Source organism: Cygnus olor, chromosome 8, assembly GCF_009769625.2.
Source record: "Cygnus olor isolate bCygOlo1 chromosome 8, bCygOlo1.pri.v2, whole genome shotgun sequence".
Lineage (NCBI taxonomy): Eukaryota > Metazoa > Chordata > Aves > Anseriformes > Anatidae > Cygnus > Cygnus olor.
This window is the reverse complement of record NC_049176.1, coordinates 10,799,136-10,820,825: the sequence shown is the minus strand read 5'-3', so window position 1 is coordinate 10,820,825 and position 21,690 is coordinate 10,799,136. Positions and strand designations below refer to the sequence as shown.

Below are 21,690 nucleotides of genomic sequence, written 5' to 3'. Positions count from 1 at the left end.
GTCCTGGATGGTCAGAGGTCACAGAGAAGAATTGGTAGTTCTTTATTCTTGTAGCGAAAGCCCAAAGCCAAGCTCAGTCAAAACCATATTGCCAGATAAACTTTATTTAGAAAGGATACAAACTTCAGAACTAGAGTTCTGAAAGCTGCAGGACCACAGGCCCCAAAGACAGATCAACTCCTGTTCGATGAGCGTTATGAGGACAACTGTTGCAAATGCTACGCATGCTCCTCTCCCCGTCTTCGAATAGGAAACACTGCCAAATATGAACTCCCTATGGCAAGTTCTGGATGATCTTGTATCCTCCAGCAAGAGACAAATTGCTGGCTGCACTGAAGTCTCGTTATTAAGTACCCAGAGCTTTGTCCAGCACAGCACTACCCTGTCATAACAGTTCTCAGCTACCAGGGATTCAGTGATTATCAGGAATACAGGAACATCTTCCAGAGATGCTGGTACACTATCTCTTCCAGATGTGAGGAAAAATAGTTTACAAAGGACATGTAAAAACTGGGGAGTGGAAAAAGAAATCCTACCTTCAATATAACACCCCAAAGGCAACAGTCTCAACATCCTATGCTGAAATGATGTTTTTTTAATTTCACTTTCCTTCTTCTCCTTCCCATTACCAACCCAAAGGTGAATTCCTATCAGGAGAACTCTCATGTCCATTCCCCATTCAATTCTGAAACTGCCATGGCACAGCGGGGTTGTATTCCCCTGACCCTCCCATAACAGCTGATGTTTTCTGAGCTGCCTGCTAGTATTAGAAGTTGGAACCATCTCTACTTAAACAGCTCAGCTCACATCACTGGCTATAAATCAGTTTTTCTTTGCCTCTGTTTCTGCAACAGGCCAGGAAACCTGGATGTGATATGGCTCTAATTCTTCTGGAGTGACATAGTCTGGAGCGTTGCCCATCAGGTCCCGTCCCCTGAATGACTTCGGAAAAGCGATGACATCTCGGATACTTGGAGCACCAACGATGAGAGAGATCAGCCTGTCAAGTCCTAGAAGCAGAAAACAAACTGATGAACCACTTGAATTACGATGCTGTATTAATTTCTCCAATTCAGAAAATCGGAAAAATAGAGTAGATAACATTACTGGGGCTTTAAGAATAAAACTGAAGCAAATACGTGAAAAAATAATCTCAACAAGTAAGCAGAGAAACAGACTTGCCTAGACAGCAGAAGTGCCAAGCAAAACAAAGCTTTTCAACATTACAAAAAAAAAGCCTGTGATACACCATGGACTGCGAGACAGAGGCAGTGTCTTTGCAGAGAGAGCATAACAATGCCAGGACCACTAAGTGTCAGGAACACCATCAGCGCTCTGTTTAATTGATCTGACAAAGCTCTTGGTCAATCAGTTCTGAAGAACTAAACCAGGAGGACTTGAGAAAGAACAAGAGCCTCTGGGTGCTACTCTTTCATTGCTTATTTTTAAAGCAAAAACCTGAAAGATTCTAAGAAAACAATCTGACATTCCTGTAATGCTGTATACAGCACTCAAATGACTTCTGAAGATGCCATTCCACAACACCTAGGTCAGTGCAGCCAACTCCTCATACTCCCTCTGACTCCAGAGTTTGATCTGCTTCCTGTCGTGGCACAGGTGTCCATCAGATCCATGCTGAGCCAGATCAGGGAGCTAGCTTGGCAGCATTTGCTTACAGCCAGTCTAGCTCTCTGAATTGGTGAATGTAACAGAGAAAGAAGATGGCAAATGAGACTGACGCGAAGGCTGAGGTTGTGGCAGTGACCCAGGGCATGGAACAGCACCGTGCTGTCCCAGCCCTCTGGGCATGCAGTACAGAGAACCTGCTCTGGCTGCACAGGAAGGAGAATAGAGATGACCTAATGCTAATGAGCATGCTGTTCGTAGAGCAGCAGATAAAAAGTGTCCTTAGAGATACCAACACATGATTTGGTCCTTGCATAAGAACTAAAACACGTATGATACTGGAGAGGAACACCGAAACATTCTGCATTGGTGATGAGTGCTCTGTTTCTTCCATAAAGCAGCTATAGAGACAGAAACACTGTAGAAGCCCACAAAGTGTTACCATGTTGATGTTTGTACTTGGCACCACCAAAACAGCCATCTCTGTCAGGAGGAGGCAAGGCTTTGGCTAACAAACTTGTTCTCAGGCTTGTTCATGAGAATCTAATACGCCAGAAGAAAGTCACAAGACACCTGCGTTCTGGAGGACTACAGAGCACTTACCTAAAGCAATTCCTCCATGGGGAGGAGCTCCAAACTCCAGAGCCTCAAGCAGATGGGAAAGCACCTCTGAGTCCTCCTGCAAAGTTACGCAAGAAATACCACTGAACAGACAACACTTCCCGCTAGCGACATTAGATGAAAGTACAATGGAGTCCTCCATCTCTCAGGGCTAGGAGTTATGTTTCTTTAGAATCTGAAACGTATTCAAATGAAGTACTCATTTAAAACTTCAAGAGGATGTTGGAGACATCTACAGGCATTACCTTCAGCACTTTCTCCAGCACAAAACGTTGCTGTTCTGCATTATGAATTCTGATGGAGCCGCCTCCAATTTCATTGCCATTCAGCACAAGGTCATAGTGCTGGCTACGGACCTGGGAAAAGGAATGAACGAGCACCTTAGCGAAGCTGGGACAGACCTGCATTTAATGCCAACCAGCACAGACACGACAAAGATGCTGTGAATGAAGACATGACATACCACAACACTGCTTTCTCAGTGGAGCCTCATACATTCACAGACACATAATAAGAGTTTCAAAACACTAAAGAGGAGAAAGCTTTCTACTGAATTCCTCCGGGGTGACAGATTTCTAGCTTTGGAATAACAGGTACACAGATCGCAACAAAAGCCCAAGAGAAAACTCCCATTCATTTCCTTTGGCTCTGGACAAAGTCCTACTAGCACATGCAGAGCAAGGCAGACTGTGCATCTCCCCAGCACTCCTCTCCTAGTTCAAGCCCCAGCAGGACTCCTGCTCTGCATTACTCAGCAAGGCACAAATATGAAAGACATCACATGGACACATCTCCTACAGCTTCCTTTGTGGCTTTCTCACTGCCTAACTCCAAGCCCAAACATGAGAAGGTCACAGTTCAAGTACCAGTCCTACCAGAAGCACGGACTGCAGCTGACAGAGGTGCATGCTACCTCAGGGTGGCGTGTAGCTTAACAGAAACTGGTCCAGTACAAGTCCTTTTGTAAAGTTAGTCAAAACCTGAAGCAATATGGGATGGGTCAGAATTCAAGATTCCTCACCTGAAGTAACCGTTTCTAATATGCCCTTTTTGTCAGAGTGGTACCTAGATATTTGCTATTCAGAATAATCTGGAAGCAATCTTTTCCAAACAGAGTAAGCACAGTATGAAGTTAATTCCGCAAAATATCCCTTTTTATAGTAAAAGGATTGCTACTTGCCCAGTTTTCCACAAAACACAGCTGTAAAAGGGCCAATATGGCAGTTACCTTTGTGGGGTCAGAATAGAGGAGGTTGGTATCTACAGGATGAGGGGCAGTGAAGGGGTGATGAGCAGATTCCAGTTCAGCAGGATTCTCTTCCTTGGGGAGGAAAAGTGGGAAATCTACCACCCACAGGAAGTGAAAAGCTGTAGGATCACGGAGTGTCATTCCGGCCGCCTCCAGGAGGTTAGCACTCTCCAACCGTAGGCTTCCTAATGCAGAGCACTGCAAAAAAAGAAAGGAGCTAATGAGAAGGGGCAATTTACCACCAAGGAAGTTGCTCATACATTAGCCATACATCATACATGAGCTTTTCATAACTGCAGCATCACAGACAGCATAAGTTGTACTGTGGTGCTGCCTTAAAAAACATTTTTGCCTTGTCTCCTAAAAGACATCACCTTCCTGCTGAGGCAGGCTTTGACCATAAAAAAAAAAAAAGCCAAATAAGGAGCTGGAAAGTCCATTTTTTTCCACGTGTTCCATCCTCACAGAGCTCTCTTCAACTGACACCTCAAGCTCTACGCATGTGGATTAACTGGGGAAGCACAAGTAAGATCTCACTTAACAGGCAGAGAAATGAAGGCACAGAAAGAAGTTACACGGCTTTGGCAGTCATGCAAAGTATGACACATGCAGTGCTTGAAAGGCAACATCTACTGGCAGGAATATAGAGAAGCCTTGAGACAGAATCTCCTCTCCCCTCTGCTAATAAGCAGCCGTGCTTCGCTCCTGTCACCTCATTACGGGAGACAGTTACCTAGCTGACCTTGTTTTCCAATCTGTTTAGTGCTTTAAAAAAAATTAAGTTGACGGGAGAGAAAATGAGGCACCAATTTGTTCCTGTTCTATATTCCAGCCTTCATTTCGGTTACGAGTTCTTCCCAGAAGCTGACTGGTGGAAATAAAAGCAATAGGTACATTTCATGCATTATTTGTTATTGCTACGTCTTCAGATCCAGAGAAACATGGAATTAGATGATGACCTATTGTAATGATCAGAGGAATTAAACTAAGGACAGGTAACCTCCAAGCCATCAGTGACATTCAACTCACACAGACACCCAGAAATGCTTCCTACCACTCGCTTGTGTTCTCCAGCTGCCAGCAGTACCACATCATCCACCTGCACGTTCAGCGCTCGGGTGAGCTCTGACTGCTGCTCCTTGCCAAGAAGCTTTGTAAGCAGAGACTTCAAGCTTCCATCAGGCCTGCAGATAACATCCATGACCTCCTAATGCAAGATCAGTAAAAGAATATGTTCAGTTCAGTGCTGCTGTCTCTTCTCTGGAACCCTGACGTGTTCCAGCACTGCCTCTCAGCAAATAGCCTTATTAAAAACAGCTCTTCTGCCTTCCTCTACCTGCACGTGCTTTTATACACAGCTCACCATTCACTGCTGCTAATGCTTCAGCAGTGTTTCTGTCTCACCTGGTTGAACTGGGATTTTGCAGACTCCTTTAATGACTCCAGATCTTTATTTTTAAGGTATCTCTGGGGAAAGAGCAAGAAAAGACACATCAAACAGCAGCAAAATCTATGGAAAGCCAAGACAGGATTCAAATCTATTGTCTGAGCTGTTTCCAAAGCTCTCGAGTTCTTTTCTTTCTAGCACAAGATTTGCATGATGGCTGTGGAATGAGAGGGCCTGCAGCATTAGACTGCAGCTGAGTGTGTCTTCTCCAAGAAAGTGGCCCCTCTAGGCAGCAGCTGTACTCCCTGCTTACAGACCAGATGTAGCTAGTCAGTAGTGCTGGATCATGCCAACTAACTGCCTCCAGCATGTGGGTTACAGAGCAGGAACAAGGTTACAACATCACACTGCTGATGGTGAAGGCAAAACTCACCATCACCATCATGTAGGCTGATCCTCATATGCAGAGGATATGAAAACTTCCATCAAGTTACTGATTTTTTTTAAACTACTTGAAGGTAGAGAGGCTCCAGATTCCACTTGTTTTGCAAATGCACACCTTTAGTGCCCTCTCGTGGGAAGCCAGGAACTTGTGCTTTCAGCCAAAATTAAAGGAATGCCAAAAGGAAGTCCTATTCCCCAAATAAAACTAGGTGTCTAGTGGACACTTTTTCCCCTTCCTGCTTATGCTGCAAAGACGCTCACGGCCAGGATTAAATCTGCTTCCCTGCCAAGATATGTCAAACATGGCTCTCGATTTACTGTCAGCCTTGAATTTGGTTGGTGACAGTCCCATTACAAGACGTGAGCAGTGCCCACAAACGCAACAGAAGCGAACAGGATGGACTTTTCTCTCATTAGCCCAGAACAGAGCCGTGCCATACCTGGCTCTATTTCAACCTCTCCTCGCAGGGCACAATTTATTATTCAGATGTTATCCTTGACACAAGCAAGCCAAAGCCCCAGGAGGCTTCCCTAACCTCAAGGGACCTCGCAGCCTTGCAGCTCTGTTCTCCTCCCAGCCTTCATGAGGACAATATACTACAAAATCACATTTTTCCCATCGCCTCATCACCTCCATTCCCCTGCTTCTAACAACCCTCAGCCCAACCTGACGTCACTCACAACCAATCCCAAGTTCCCTGAAGGACACCGCTCCCCCAGTCACAGCAGGGAACATTTCCATACCAACAAAGGAATTCAAATTGGTATTTTATTTCATAAACATACGCATTATGTAAAAGCATCACTTACCACTCCCTGAGGGATACAAATAGCTTTGACAGTGCCATGCGGGTAACTGAGCGCATTCTGCACAAACTGAATGTCCGATCTTCGTAAAATATCGCTGATATCCACTATCTGAGCAAGGAGAGAACACAGGAAAAAGCGGTGGTGGGAAGAACATGAAAAGAACATGAAGCAAAAATGCTGCTCCTGGGTCTTATGCCTTCAGAAACCATTCCCTGGGACACAGCTTCCTTACTCAAAGAAATCAAAAGGTTCACAGAAAGAAATGAATGGGGCCCAATGTGAATAACCATTAGAAGACAGAGGACTACAGAGACAAATATGAAAGGCAGCCAGAAAAACCCTGGAGACATTATCTTCAGAACAGTGGTCTAAAAATACACATTTTCCCACAAACAAGCCAACCCTTTTCTTCTCTAAGGGATCATTACCTGTGCAAAGCAGTGATGATGGGAAAGGCACCTTGGGTATATTACATAATTTAGAACTCCAGTTAACCACGTACACGTGATTTAATCAAAGATTATTCCTAAAACACTAACAGGGAGAAAAAGAAAAACCGCACGTTTCCAACAGGCAAGGCTCACCTTCATCCCAAAACGGGTGTCTGGTTTATCAGTCCCATAGTCAGCCAGTGCCTCCTCATAGGTCATGGAAGGGAAAGGAGTCGTAATGGCGCCTCTTTCCTGAGGCCAGGAATATTGCAGGAGGCCCTCTATCAGCCTCTGGATCCCAGCCTGATCCACAAATGACATCTCTATATCTATCTTAAAATAGAAAATAAGAGAGATTCCACATTAGCTACAGTTTTTGCCTTTGCACTGCTACTTGCAGAAGCTCTTAAGCCAGCATAAAAGGAAACAAAATATTAAATTAAATCTTGGCATGACTTCATTAGACTGAGGGTACGTTTATGATCTCCCTACAGCCTGCTGACTCAGGCAACAACCTCCTCAGAGTACTAAATGAGGTAATGATGACAAGGACAGTGAGAGAAGCCTTGAATGGACCAAGCTAACTCTGCCTGGGCTCTCAAGGCTGATGAACAGGATGCCCAGCTCTGCAGGACAGCAGCAGAGATGCATCATCAAGTACTATCATTGCTGCAACACAATCCCACATCTACTGACTGGCACTTGGGACTGTACAGTCAGCTGAGGACCATAACCTGTGCACGTCCCAAACCAACTGCAAGGGGCTGTGGCTGTGAAACACGCAACAAATAACATTCTAACCCCGAAGCAGCACAAGGACCAGCAGACACCAGGCCTTCGGAAGGCAAAACAGCTACAAGGTTTGTTTGTGTGAGGCAGAGGGTGCAAGGTAGTGTGGTTACCTGAGTGAATTCAGGCTGCCTGTCAGGCCGTGAGCCTTCATCTCGGTAGCAGCGAGCAACCTGAAAGTACCTGCAATAGTACTTACATTTAGACTCCAGTTTAAAGTACCCTACATTAAATTGTGACTATGGAATTGATCAGCAAAAAGAACGCTCTGCTCTGTATGTAGTGGATTATCATAGCTCTGGTTGTTGCCATCCCTTCAAGAGTGTGACATTTTGAGTGGAAGCAGCCGTATCAGCAGCTGTATCCTTCTCCAGCCATACCCTCCAGAGGCACGAGGAGGCTACCAGGTGAGCTGTGGCCTGACAGGGCACGTGCAACGCCTTTTCCCACCTTCCACTCCAAACATCGACCTTCCTGAGGGCCTACAAAATTCATTCACAGTCAAGACCTGGTCCGAAGTCCACTGCAGGAATATCTCCCTCTCCTTTAGCTCTATTTGGAGGAACAAGCCCAATTAAAAGCTTTGTACCTATGCATCTGGAGGATGTGCTTACCTTGCCTCAGTCATGTTCAGTTGACCAGCCTCATCCCAGTTAGTTCTATAGGATACATTGCATGAGGCTTTTTCTCATAAACTAGATCTTCTGCCCTTCAGGCAGACTGTCCCTGCAAAGCTTATTCCTACCTCTGTGCTTAAGATCAGGTTTCCATCTTAAAACAGTGAAGATTTCAACCATCAAACAGGGATAAACTTCTGCTTACTAGGCAGCATTACTGCTAATGAGCCTGGCCTAGGATAATTCTAAGTGCTTAAGGATCTTGCTTTGAAACAAAGCCATTGGCAGGAAGTTCTTGGGGAAGTCTCTAAAAGCTCACACTGCAAAAGAAACAAACCCTGGACAGGATACGCAGAGAACGGGAGTTCAGGTAACTCTTACCTGTCCACGCCTCCAACCATGAGGAGCTGCTTGAATTGCTGAGGACTCTGAGGCAGAGAGTAAAACTTGCCCGCTTCCCGTGAGGGCACAAGGAATTCTTTTGCCCCCTGGCATGAGAAAGAAAAGTTCACACAGTTCAGCAAGTGACCTCAATTCCCAACTGAAAGAGAAGTGGCCTGAATATAACCAGCACACAGATCTACTGCCTTCCAAGAGTCATTCGGTTTTAGGACATTCTTCCCCCCTTCTCTTTCAGATTCGTCTCTCTCTCATCCTGGCTTTACTTGCTCAGAATGCCACAAGCGGACAAGGAATGGCAAAAGCATAAAGTTCATCAAGGATAACAGATGGATCTGAAAGAAAAGGTCACCTCGACTTTTTCACCTGAGTACCTGAATAGAGATTTCCAATCCCTACAATCAGCCCATCCAATAAAACACATCAAGCGGAGCATTCTACATCCTTCCTCCCACAGATTCTTTTTTGTTTGACAGCACGAGGTCACACTGTAGCCTTTCCCTCTACTATGGGGGTACTTCACTCCAAGAACTTCTTGTTTTCAAAACCTCTGCCCCTGAGGAAAATTACAAAGGGATTTAAAAGTTTTGGAGAAGGGCAATGGAATTGCTGCCTTGTTTCCACAGGCAGCCAAGCTAAACACTAAGATTCAGAGGCTGGTGTTTTAGTTCTGGACCTCTACCTTCAAAATTGTAGGCAAGCTAGCCACGAGCCTGGGCTAGGATCCTTTTGCTGAAACCAGCAGTTGATGTGGCTATGGTTGGGTTGGCAGGGAGGAGTCCTTTCTCTAGATCCTGAGAAGGAGAAGTTTTATTTCTGTCACCTGGTCTATTGCTTCTGCCTTATAAATCCATCTTGGCTGCTCGGCCACTTATACCAAGGTTGTGCCAGAGAATTGGGGCATCACTGAGGAAAGTAAAGGGGAAAATACAGGGTTTACTACACTGCTGCTTCATACAGACCTGCACACCCACATAGGCTTTACATCCATCTACCACTTATGTTTACTGGCCAAAAATCTTTTTTTTTCCACCAGGACAGACTCCACACCTTTGCACAGTCCAGCTGTGTGACAATGTTCTGAAGAACTACGAAGCAACTCCAGAGATGATGCACACGGCGACACACACTAAGGCAGACTACCCTCTTACAGAGGTAGCTGGAGGATGGCTGTGGAATGACTAGCAGCTATTAAGAGCAAATATAGAACAGCTTGCCGCTTTAACAGACTATAGCCCGTGCAAGCCTCCAGACTGCTCATCTACTGCAACATGGGCTGGCTGCAGCCTCAACGGGTCCGTACCACGGTCCTCACAACCACTCTGCACAAACCCCATCCGAACCTACGTGCAATATCATTATTTCATCTTCAAATGCGCATTCAAGGTGGGGATGTTCCTTTCTCTGAGCATCAGGGAGCTAGTAAGGTCAGAGGTATCAACACTTTGCTCCCACCGGCCTGCCTCTGGCAGCAGAGCTAAGTGGAAGACAGGTCAGTGCAGTGCTTCCTCGAGTGACCCAAACAGTTGTATCAACAGGCTATAAATAGCATTTGGAAGCGAGCAGGCAGAGACCTGTTGCAGTATCTAGTAAAACTTTAATCATCTCTTGAAATCTGGGTCCGCTTCTGCTTCCCTGACACTTCCTGCTCTCCATTGCCTCACATGAGATATGGGCTTTAGTCTTGGCTAGCGTCACAGTCCAGGCCCAGAAACAAATACAGCTGCAATTTGCTCAGCTCTGAGAGAAAGAAATACCTGATACGTGAAGGAAGGCTGCTGCGCAGCACAGAAATGGCACCAAACTCAGAAAAAGATTACTGTCCTCCGTCAGAAGGAGGGCATAAAGCTATCATTCAGAGAAACTTAAAATAAAATTAAAAATTGAGGGGAATGTGTGAGCACCCCTCTTAAAGTACAAAGAAGTTACCATACAAACAGTAATTAAAAAAAATCAGAGCATGTGTATCCTAAGCTGAGTCAAATTTTCCACACTCTACAGACTTCCTTCCACTCACCTAGGCAAGTCAAGACAGAAATACTGAAGAAACACTGAACTTTCAAGCAATTAAAGAACAATAAATATATCAAATAAACTGATAATGAAATGCATTTTTTTTTCAGAATTTCCCAAGAACTGCAGCAAACTGAGGTCTTCACACAGCCTGATTACAAATCCTTCAAAGGTAGTTGAAGTCTTCAGTACTTTCCAAAACAGCTTCCTTTGCCATCTTTAGCTCCCACCACAGGGAAACATCTATCACTGAGCTCTGCCCAACTGCTGATTCAAATCTGGTATCAACATCTCAGATCTTTTTGCAGCCATTAGGTTGGACACATACAGGACTTTAAGTCTCACATAAATACCTAACGGAGAAACTGGGTGTATGGTATCATTGTTGATAGTCTGGATTCCCTGCTGGGCAATTACACAGCCTCAGCTCGTTTGCAGAAGTAAATCTAGAAATTCTAGGCTATCATCGCAGCCTAGAAATGCAAGAGGAAAGGACCTCCTTTATCCCATTATAAAATCCTACTTGTGAGGAAACAGCTGTTTCTATATTAAATAATCTGTTAATCAACTTGTTCTGAAATACCCAGAAGGAGGTTTCTACACCTCTTGCTTGGCAAGACTGATGTCTAACAATCCACAATTCATGACAGGGGTCTACATGCAAGAACTCCGTTATGCTAGCTGCATCAACAATTCCTGGTCTATAGCTCCCTTGCCTGGGATTAATTTGGAAACGAAAGAAAGGAATATGAACTCACAAGTTAAAATGGCTTGAGTACTACCACTGCAGTAACCTACCAGTTAAGAGATAAATGCTAGGGAAATTGTGCTTAGAGGAAGATTTTTGTTTTGATAATCTGTCCCAGGACAGGACTTGCATTCAACATGCTCTACAGGAAGCTTTTTTCTTTTATAGTAATTGAAGGCTCAAGGTTAAGGCACAAGGTACCACATCTTCCCTTTCACTCCCTCTACTATTAGAAGGATCAACGCATTGTATCAGAAATTGGCACACAAGCTGTTACCTAGTGAGGGAACAGCATGAAGGTTAGTGGCAAGTGACAATAATCCAACCATGAACTGCCTAGGCAACTGCAGTAGGCTAAAATGCATTAGTAACAGCATACATACCCCTGGGGTTCTCTTAAAGAGCGTTGGAGTTTCTACATCCACAAACCCTAAGGAACAAAAACATGCTTCAGACACAGAATATGGTGACAGCAGGGAAAAGAACTGGTATGGTACAAAATAGGATGGAGTAAGGTAAGTTAGTCAGCTCAATAAGTAATCTAGCACACGATGTAGCCTCTCCAAATCTCCAGACTTCACTGTTTCTAACTTGTGCATTGCCAAGTTTAAAGACTCTGAGCTTCCCCAAGGGCTGCCAGAACTGCTGATGACAGAGGACTCCATATAGCCTGAGAAATAGTTAATTCTCAATCCATTTTGAACTAGGCTTTGGTTTTCTGAACAGACCTTCAATCCATCCCACTTATATGCCTTGAGTTAAGTGACCAAAAGGGGGAAACTACTTGCAAAAAGCCTTTGTTCACTTAAATTTCTGGATATGGCTTATTTGAAAAAAACGTTTTATAGCATGCTAAGATATTTCAACATACTTTGTTCTTTAGACCTGCCAACATCTCCCTAAATTCCCCACTGCAAGCAGACACATTCTTACCAAGTGGAAACTGTTTGGAGTTTTAAGTAGGTTGGTAACCTCTCCAGCAACAGGAAAGGGTATAAAGGAACTCTAAAATGCCATATGCTACACACTGTTGTTCAAGCACTTTTCTTACCATGGAGGTTACACAGATACTCCCGCATCCTCATCACTATCTGGGATCTCAGCCGCAAGTTGTACTGTAACTGGAAGCTGCGCAGGTCCAAGTAGCGATACTGCATGCGTAAGGCCTCTGATTTCTGGAGATAAGAGACAAAAATCAAACTGCATGTCCAATGAAGCTGCTCCCAAACCCACAGGTAAAAAAAGGTGGAAGCTAAGAAAGAATATTGCTCAGTTGTCACAACCCACCCATTACCCGCAACCTGCATGGAGAAACTTCAGCCACTGAGAGCATCTCCATGCATGACATTTTTTTTTTTAAAAGAAAAAACGACAGACATTTATTATTCTATCGTAAGAGTAGCCTCAAAAAAAGCTCAGGATTTCAGCCCTCATAATGAGTCCACTACAACAGACTGTAGCAATCCTCCTCAGGATTTCTAAGTAGAAGAGCAGTGTCACACACAGATCTAAAGGAACTACCAAATGGTGAGATGCTCTTATTACAGACAGGAAAACTGAAGTACTGCAGATGGTGAGAACTGTCCAGAATCTGTAACATGCAAGGAACAGGCCCCAGCTCTCCCAATTCCTACTCTTACTTATCAGTCATGTTCAATGGCATAGAGAAGATCTTAACAGTGATGCCTCTCAGACACCACAGAGGCTACACTAAAAATAACCTTTTATAAGACTCTGTACTTCCAGAGGAAGAAAATCCTCTGGCCAGCTAGCTCCTTGTCCAGATAAGACTAAGCAGCCTTGACTTAAAACACAGCAGTGCATTGGCAGGTTCTGTTTCACACTCAAAAGAGCTAGAATAGCCTGAATTTATTCCACTCTTCCCCTTACCATCTGTTCTTGAAGTGATATTTTAAAACCCTCTGCACTGGAATAATTCAAGCCTTGTTTTCTGCTTAAGTCCAATTAGAATTACAACCTCACAGTTAACAATAAGCACATCCTATTTTAAATGCCACTCTTCCTCCAAAGCAGAGCTGGAGATAATCAGATGAAGCTCTCACAGATGTTTTGCAATCACCCTGGGCAAATTCTCAATTTACTGAAAAAACACTACTTGGGTGCCAGAGAAAAATGCAGACACCTTGATGAAATCCTTGATTTCAAAAGGCAGCTTCTTGCAGGAGTTCAGGATCTCTGCAGTCTCCACCTTCACTTCAATGTCCCCAGTTGGCATTTTCTGGAGCAAAAAGCAAGAAAAAATTAGATTCAAAACTTAGGGAAAAAAACTGCACAAAGGTATTTCAAAGATGATCAGGAGGAAAAAAACATATGATTATCCTCCCTGCCTTCTAACACAGTATAATTCAGAGAACTTCTGTCAAGGACAGATTTCTCCTAGATTTCCCTTCTGTTCAGAAAAAAAAACACAAGCCAGCTCACCAAAAATGACATGTTCTTTCCTAGCAGTGTACCCAACTCCACAAGAAATAAAATTGCTTTTCCTTTGCCTTCTGCTTCAATGACATGCTGAGCACAGAGGAACAGTCAGGCCCAGAGCCTGGTAGGGCACATGCATTTGGACAAAATACTAGTTCCATTAGCTCCAGTGAAATAACACAGTATGAATTTTAGAGTGCATTAGCAGCATCACCATTACCCTTCAATAAAAGTCAAAAAAGGCAACTTGTTCAGAACTGGAAGTTCTGAGAAGTTCCTCACACCAGTTCTCAGAACTAGTCTTCTTTTTCTTAAATCCCGAGGGAAAGCAGATAGCTTCCCCAACTTAAAACTGTGCCACGCTGAAGTTCACTTGGTCCTACAGAACTCTTTCTATTTACTAGGGGAAAGAATACACAAACTTCCAGCAAAATGGTAACTGATTAAAAGAAATAAAAACATGGCTTGAAGCTAGCATCCTTTATGGACATCTGTACGTGGTCACAGCAAAATAAATAAATATAAAAGTCATAGTCATAAATCCAGGGTTCTCTTTCCAGGCCTGCCAATGATGTAGGAAGGCAGACTGCACACAATCCTGACAGATTATCTACATCTGATTACACTGAAAACTAAGAAATGCACATTTTTAGAAGTATTAAACCTCTGTTTCCTATACAATGAGAACAGAAGAATTTATTGAGTGAGAAACAGGTCATCACGTACTGTGGAACATATAGTGACAGCACTTATTTTCAGGAAAATTAAATTATCTCAACCACAATTTGAAAGACTGAAAAAGTTAGTTTTTCAGCGGTTCTCATTATCCTTTCAAAGGGCTGGAGTAGAATTTAAATCGTGGGCATCTGTAACATGCTGTGACGTTCTCCTAAGTTCCATGTCATAGCAGTTACTCCTGCCTCACATTATCTGAGGACAGGCTGTCACACATCTCAGAACAAAACTGCCTGTGGCAAAGCTATGACGCGCATAAACCACCACAAACCCACTACCCAGTGCTCTGTTCCGCAAGGAATAAAAAGCTTGAGAGACCCCAGCATCCTCACCGGATTCTCCTGCCCTGGGGGCCGAGAAGAGACAATCCCAGTCACTCGCACAACAGACTCCACTGGCGCATTGGACAACAGCTTTCTCACGTGGGAATGTGCCTGCAAGAAGATGCCAACATTTCTCAGAAATTCGAAGAACAGGACAAAAGCACCAAGCTCCAAGGCCTCATTTGTTAATGGCCTGTTTGAATCAGGGACCACTGCTTACAATCCAGAAGAAACAGCATTAGTGCTTCTGATGCAGCATCACAGAAGGGCTCTCATAACGCCGAAGTCTGCTTGTGTGTCAGAGCCCTCTGTCTGACCAAAGACCTCATTCTGCCCTCAACATCTGCTGGACACAAGCTATCAGAGGAGAAAAAACTTGAGACTCATACTTAGGTAGCACTTACCTCATCCTGTGGAAGGATGATCTGGGTGAGTCCCTGGAAATCCCTCAAAACCAGAAACAGGCCTTGTCTGGTCCGTGAAAAACACAAAAAGAAAATAATTTCATCAAGAATCCAGTCGTCTTTTGCTTTTTAAGCCAAAGCAGGTGGCAACTAGCTACCATCTATATCTTGTGACTAATACCTCAAGGCACTTCCAAAGTAACATACATACACATACTTTTCCCACATCCGAACCTAATCTGAACAATTTGTTTCAGATTTCATACAGTCACAGACAAACAATGTACAAATAACTAGGAGAGATAGTATTTTGATTTGAATGTTAATCCACACAGACCATGGACTCTGAACACATGCAATTCTTAGAGATTTCCTGCTGAGAAACATTATCCAGATAAACACATTTAGATGAGCAATAAAACTAAAGTTCACATGGATACCCCCCACTTAAAAAAATCTTAAAAAACAGAAAGAAAACCTACAACCATAATAACAAGAAGAACGCTAATCTCAAAAAAGTTTCACGTGAGCAATCCATGCTCCTAGACCCAGCATCACAAATCTTGATCTCTTCAGTTGCAATAGTGACAGCTACCATTGTACTTAAACCATCACGAAGCTGTCAAATTGAACACGCTCTGACTGCCTTTAAAGGCAAAAGCACAACAATACCATTGCTACAATCATAACTCTGTTCCTGGAACTGCACCTACGACTGCTCAAAGATGAGATGTTCAAGTCCTCTTCATAAAATCCATGCAGACCATCCCTGCAGAATGATGCTGGATGAAACTAAGCCTCACTGCACTGTAAAATGCAAAAGGCTACTTCTGATGCTAATTAATTTCATCAAAACCATAGGACCTATCTCCTTTTTACAAGCACATAACCAAGATCATAACATTTAAGAGTTATACTGCAGGTATGCTTTCTACCCTATATTTGCAAAATGTACAACTGTATTAGTAATGATTATATCGCATCACTTATAGCCAACTGTTGAAATTAACATTTCATCCTCTGTTTACTAGCTTCTCATAACATTTTTTTTTGAGCAAAGTATGCATACTTTAAATATGCATCATTACATGATGTAGCTGAAAAGGCAAAAACATCTTTTGCTTAAAATTTAAGGAATATATATAAAAGCAATTATATTGGGTGGAAATTATATACGGGTGGACAGAAGATCAATTAATATTTGTACCAAACTCTAACATTTTCAATACTGCTCTGGCACGATTCTCAACTGTTTTAGTCAGACACTTCAAAAGTAACCATGGCAGGACATGAAAAGATAACCTCTAGCATAAAAAACACTGGCCTAGAACATACACTGGATCTGGCAATTAAGCATCTCAGTTTTCAGCTTGGCTTGCATTTACCTTTGATACTGAATCCATCCATACAGAGTGACCTCTTGTCCCACATGAGCAGAACGCAACTCTCCACAGGTGTTGGTCCGAGTGACAAAGCTATTGAAGTCTCAAATAAATAAATAAAATGTTACAACTTTTGCAGACAACCAATATATGAAGCAGTGCTGTGATTTTTTTCAGAGGTTCAAATACAATTTGGACATACACGTGAAGAAATTACTTCACATAACCCCATCATGACCACTATGAGACCTTGGTACATAAATACAAGATGAAATTGCACAAAACAGATTTTAAAGAATTAGCGCTATGTCCCAATCATACTTCCACATAGAACTCTGAGCACAGCCTAGCTGCAAACTTGCTCAGCAAATTTCAGGGCTGAGAGAAGCAAAAGCTGCAGAGCAGCCCTGAAGCGTGCTGACAATTCTGCACTTAAATCCAGAAGACACAGCAGAAGGGGGGCTTGGGAAGCCAAAACTAAACCATACCAACACCCACCACGTTGGCATAAATCAGTTTCCTGTCTGCAACAAGTGAAAGGCCTGAACAACAACTACAGAAGACTTTCTGTAGACCCCAGCATGCCTGGCATCATGGCTTAGTTATAAAACCAAACACATCATTTAGAGAATGTTTTAGACTATCAGTTTGCAAGAAAAATACAGGATGCTATTGACTATATATATGCCTATATATATATATATATAGTAGTAGTTCACATATATATATATATATATATATATATATATGTGAACTACTACTATATATATATATATATAGTAGTAGTTCACATATATATATATATATATATATGTGAACTACTCTCCCTGGCTGCCTTCATCACAGCCTTTACAATTAAAGAAGTAACGCATAGAGCAAGAAGCTTTGTTTTGCAATTATTCTTATGTTACATATTCAGTTCCCCCTGTTCTTAATAGATCTTGCATGCTATGGGAGAAAGAAGAGGCAAACGCAAAGTAAGAGCTAGGGGAAAAAACTACAAAAACTGGTTCTGTTGTACTTTTGAATCCCAATGCACTGTGAGATACCAAAAGTTGAGTAAAAATGAGTTCTAAGTGAAGACGCTATAAAAAGCGCCCCAGGTGCAACACCTGCCGACGACCGAGGCCCTGCCCTTCAGCGTGGACTCCCCCGCCCCGGGACCAGCGGGGCAGAAGGAGCAGAAGGGGCAGGGGGCAGCCGGCCGGGGCCGCTCCTCACCTGCAGCCCCGGGCGTCGAGGCAGAGCCGCGGGCCGGCCGCGCCAGCTCCCAGCCGAGGCGGGGCAGCCCGCCGCGCAGCAGCCGCAGGACGCGAGGACAGGGCATGCTGCGGAGCCACCCACGGAAAAAAGGGGCCGAGAGGGACCCGCAGGCTGCCAAAAACGAGCGGCAAGAGCCGGTTCACCTCAGCGAGAAGCCGCCGAAGCGCGTACACCCCCCCCCTCGCCCCCACCCCGCCGCCCGCCCCTAAGATGGCGGCCGGGGCGGTGCTCGGCGCCGCGGGGGCAGACGGGACGCGCGTTCAAACGGCGCCCGGCGGGGAGCGGCCCGGGGCCATGGAGCCGGCCGAGGGGGCTGCGCGGGCACTGCCCAGCACCGGACGGGTCTCCGTGGCCGGGAGGATCTCCGGAGCCGGGCAGCTGTCGCGGGGGCCGCACCTCAGGAAGCTCAGCGGGCAGCTCGGGGTCAGCCCCAGCGGCCGGGCGCTGCCGCCGGGCTCGCAGGTAGGGCCGAGGCCCGGCCGCCCCCTCAGCGCTGCTAAGGGACTGAGGGGAGCGCTGCCATCGCTCCTTCTTTCTCGTTTGTTCCTAGGAGAACGCGGATCCGCAGAAAATAGCGTTTCTTCTGCGCAAGCAGTGGACCCTGTACAGCGTGACCCCTCTGTACAAGTTCTCCAGCGCTCACCTGAAGGACTACGGCCGGCAGCTCGGCGCTTTCATCGCCGCCGAGAAACAGAAAGGGCTGGCGGTGGAGGTCGGGGTCGAGCTGGGCATCAAAGTGGCTGTCTCCAGCCTGCCGGACCTGAAGGGCAACGACCAGGACCACGCCGCAGTTCTCGTGCAGGTAAGGGGTCTCGCCAGCAGCTTTGAGGACTACTGCTACTACTTGCATCTCACAGCCTGCTTTTGCTGCCATAAATTACCCCATCCACTTCAAAAGTCCCAGCTATGTGAAACTATTACTGTGGTGTCTGTTGAGACTTAATGAAGGTGCCTTCTGGCCACTTTCAGCTCAGATGGAACATCTCGTAACACCAATGTGTGCGTTTAAATTTGGAGTTCTGAGTTCAACTCCCTTGTTAGATCACAGTAGAAACACAAGGAGCACTCCTCATGTTTTAACTCAGCTCAATTTACTGCAAGAACTTTGACAGGTTATTGAACTTCATGGGTGAAATTGGTATAACTCTACCTCCTGGCCATAGCCCCCATCCAGTTAGTACTTCTGCAGTGCTTTGCCTTGAGTGAAGTGCCAAGCTCCCTCAGTATGGCTATGGTTATAGGATGTACCATGAACCCGCTTTTCCAAATGGAACATCATAAACTCAGATTTGAGGAGTGTTTCTAGTGGAGTAAAAAGTGCTTTTCCCAAAGATCACACCTTTTAGGGATGTAATGGCTAGATTGAATAACTGTATGAACTTTACAGAAAAGGATGTTAAGTGTGAAGTCCTGAGAAAAATCTTCCACCAAATACTTGAAATAATAAAACCCATCTTCAACTAAAAAAAGGTAAAACTTGCTCTGTAGCATTCAAACACTTTTTTTCCCCAATCCAGCTTTCCTTGAAATCATCTGCTTCTCAGAAAAAAACAGAAGAGAAACTGATATGGTCAGGATGGTTCTGCTGTGTGGCTGGAGATGATCTTTCATTGAGTGTGCTGGAGGACTTCACGTGTTTACCTTTGTTTCTTGCTAATGGGGCAGAGAGTTACACATCCCTTGTTGGAAGCTGGTTTCAGAAGACTTTTGACTGCTGCTTCCGTCGCTTAGTCATCAGCCCTCTCATTCTCACTTGGATGGCAGCATTGTGGACTGGATATAAAGTGGACAAAACTTCATCTGCCATGGAACTTGTTTTCTCTGTCCCCTGTCTGCCCCAGCCTCTGGATATTTCATATGCCATTCACACAGAGGATGCAAAAGCTCTGTGGGACACTGTCCAAAAAACTCCAGGAGAGATCACTCAAGAAGAGGTGGATGTCTTTATGGACTGCCTTTACTCTCACTTCCACAGACACTTTAAGATTCACTTGTCAGCTACAAAACTGGTCAAAGTTTCTACAGGAATTGCCTCGGCACGCTGTGATGGGATTATAAAGGTGAGGTTTTAGATAGCATGTTATCCTAACTAATACTGGGCAACTAAAAGAGTTGTACCTGACTAAAAATGACTTCCTTTTAAAAATTAAAGCTGCCTGCTTTTTATGCATAATTTCCTACTAGAACTTAGTTGAATCTTCCAGTCTTCCAGATCTTGGTCCCTCCCTTTCTCCTTCATTATGGAGGTATTGCTTCCTCTCAGTGCAGGAAATCTGTAACTTATCACTGCACCTTTTTTCCATCATAAGGAATAAGACTGTACCAAGATGAAATTCTGAAAAACTAAGCTTTGCTGGAAAGCATCTCTTAACAATTTTGGCCTTTGGTAGGACAATTACAAAGCACTGAACAGTAGTGTTGCATTGCCTCTTCTTTTACCTGCAGCAGTTTAAGAGTGGCAAAAACAACTTTTTGTGTTGCAGGCAAGTAAACATGAGATTCTCAGACCTCCTGAGAAAGCATTTTCTAGAAAGTGGGGTTTATGAACTCCATAGCCCCATTATGGTAGAGTTGTAACCGAGTTTAAGTCAGACATCTGTATAGCAAAATATAGGTACTTGAGGAAAGTGGCAGCCTAACTTAAGTTCCTAAAGAAGGGAAGTAGCCGAAGAAGAAGTGCTAGGACTCCTTCCTCCAACCAGCCAGAGCAGGAGCAGGCCATCTTCAGGTACTGTGGGACTGGAGCAGAAGGTGGGGGGCTCCAACTGGCACAGGATTTAGGCAGGAGTGTTTTCTCCATAGCCAGAGTCAAAATGGTAATAAAGGTATCTTGCAGATGACAGAGAAGCTAACTGTAATCCCAAGGAGCACCTAGTGTTTGGTCTCCAACCAGTTAAGGGTGTGGAAATCTGACCACTGATTTATTTTAATATGCTTTCTTTTCTTTAAACAGTTTCTACAAAGCCAGTACATTATTAGAGTGCTGATGCTACTGACAGAACTGGCAATCGCTCAGATACAGTGAGACTCAATTCAGCAAATCTTCACGCTATGAAGGCTTACAGTTGGAAGATGGAAGCTGAGGAACCTATTGGAAACTCATTCTTGCAGCATTTTTTTTTAACCTTTCCTGCTTGCTGTTCAAATTGGAACTGTAACTTCTGCACTGAGATCCGTAACTAGCTAAAATTTAACATCATGCACAAAGAGAAGCAGACATTTTGCCCTGAAGGACTACAGTAGCTTCTTAAGCACCCTTCTGTTACAGTTACTGTATTCACTTGTATATAGTGTTATTTGCTGGGGGCTGTGAGGTAAAACTGCAAATTCTTGGATGCAACTTACTGACAGGTGTGTGTTTGCTGCTGTTAGCAATTTGGTTTTCACTGAAGTTGACAAGCCTAGCTATACAGATATTAGCTATACTGTGGTACTGTTGGGCTGAAGTCTAAATGCACAGTCAGGCACACCTGAGAAAGGGATGCATGTTCTGCAGTCTATGGCAGAAAAATCCAGGTTTCTAACTTTCTAGAAAACTAAGGCCAGTTAGTAATAGTCAAAGTGTTCATCTATTCCCCAGGTGGGCTAAGGTGAAAAAAGCATGACTGACAACTGCCTTGTTTCCAGCACTGGGGGTCCTCAGAGATGAGTTAATATAGGGAAACTTGAGATCTGTCTGTAAACTAGAGCTTTACGATGCTTTGCCTGATGTAATCTTGTAGACCACAGAACTTTATACTGGATCTCTTCCCTACTGTAGGTGGCAGTTCAGAAAGCTAGTGCATAGAGGCTAGTTACAGCTTAGATGAGCAGAAAGGAAGTAGAAGTACATCTTAAATACTATGAGTAATATTACAGTACTACATAAACATTGCCATTTTTTAGCCAGTGGGAGAGAATAGCTATAGCTAACTAAACATGTACTTGTCTTTTGCTAATCTCTAAATTATTTTTTACCTGACTAAACTACTCATTGTTACCTCTTAAATAAATCTGCGAGTAAAGCTGAA

At 44.1% G+C, this 21,690-nt stretch overlaps 2 protein-coding genes across 2 annotated transcripts; one reads left to right on the top strand and one right to left on the bottom strand.

Annotated features, from left to right (window-relative positions):
* Positions 1–92: 92 nt before the first annotated feature.
* Positions 93–17,860, bottom strand: DARS2 (aspartyl-tRNA synthetase 2, mitochondrial). The gene is made up of 17 exons (XM_040564721.1): positions 17,639–17,860; positions 16,421–16,520; positions 15,036–15,102; positions 14,641–14,742; positions 13,278–13,373; positions 12,186–12,309; positions 11,518–11,564; positions 8,356–8,462; positions 7,471–7,540; positions 6,722–6,901; positions 6,138–6,245; positions 4,901–4,963; positions 4,551–4,703; positions 3,476–3,694; positions 2,493–2,603; positions 2,230–2,305; positions 93–1,010 (listed from the first exon to the last, which is right to left on the bottom strand). Exons 1-17 carry the CDS (start codon positions 17,742–17,744, stop codon positions 823–825), a joined length of 1,917 nt encoding a protein of 638 aa, XP_040420655.1. The 5' UTR covers positions 17,745–17,860; the 3' UTR covers positions 93–822.
* A 30-nt stretch (positions 17,861–17,890) lies between these two features.
* Positions 17,891–21,686, top strand: CENPL (centromere protein L). Its single transcript, XM_040564726.1, has 4 exons — positions 17,891–18,142; positions 18,231–18,482; positions 19,198–19,740; positions 20,634–21,686. The coding sequence occupies exons 1-4, from the start codon at positions 17,891–17,893 to the stop codon at positions 20,703–20,705; spliced, it is 1,119 nt and encodes a 372-aa protein (XP_040420660.1). The 3' UTR covers positions 20,706–21,686.
* Positions 21,687–21,690: the final 4 nt, after the last annotated feature.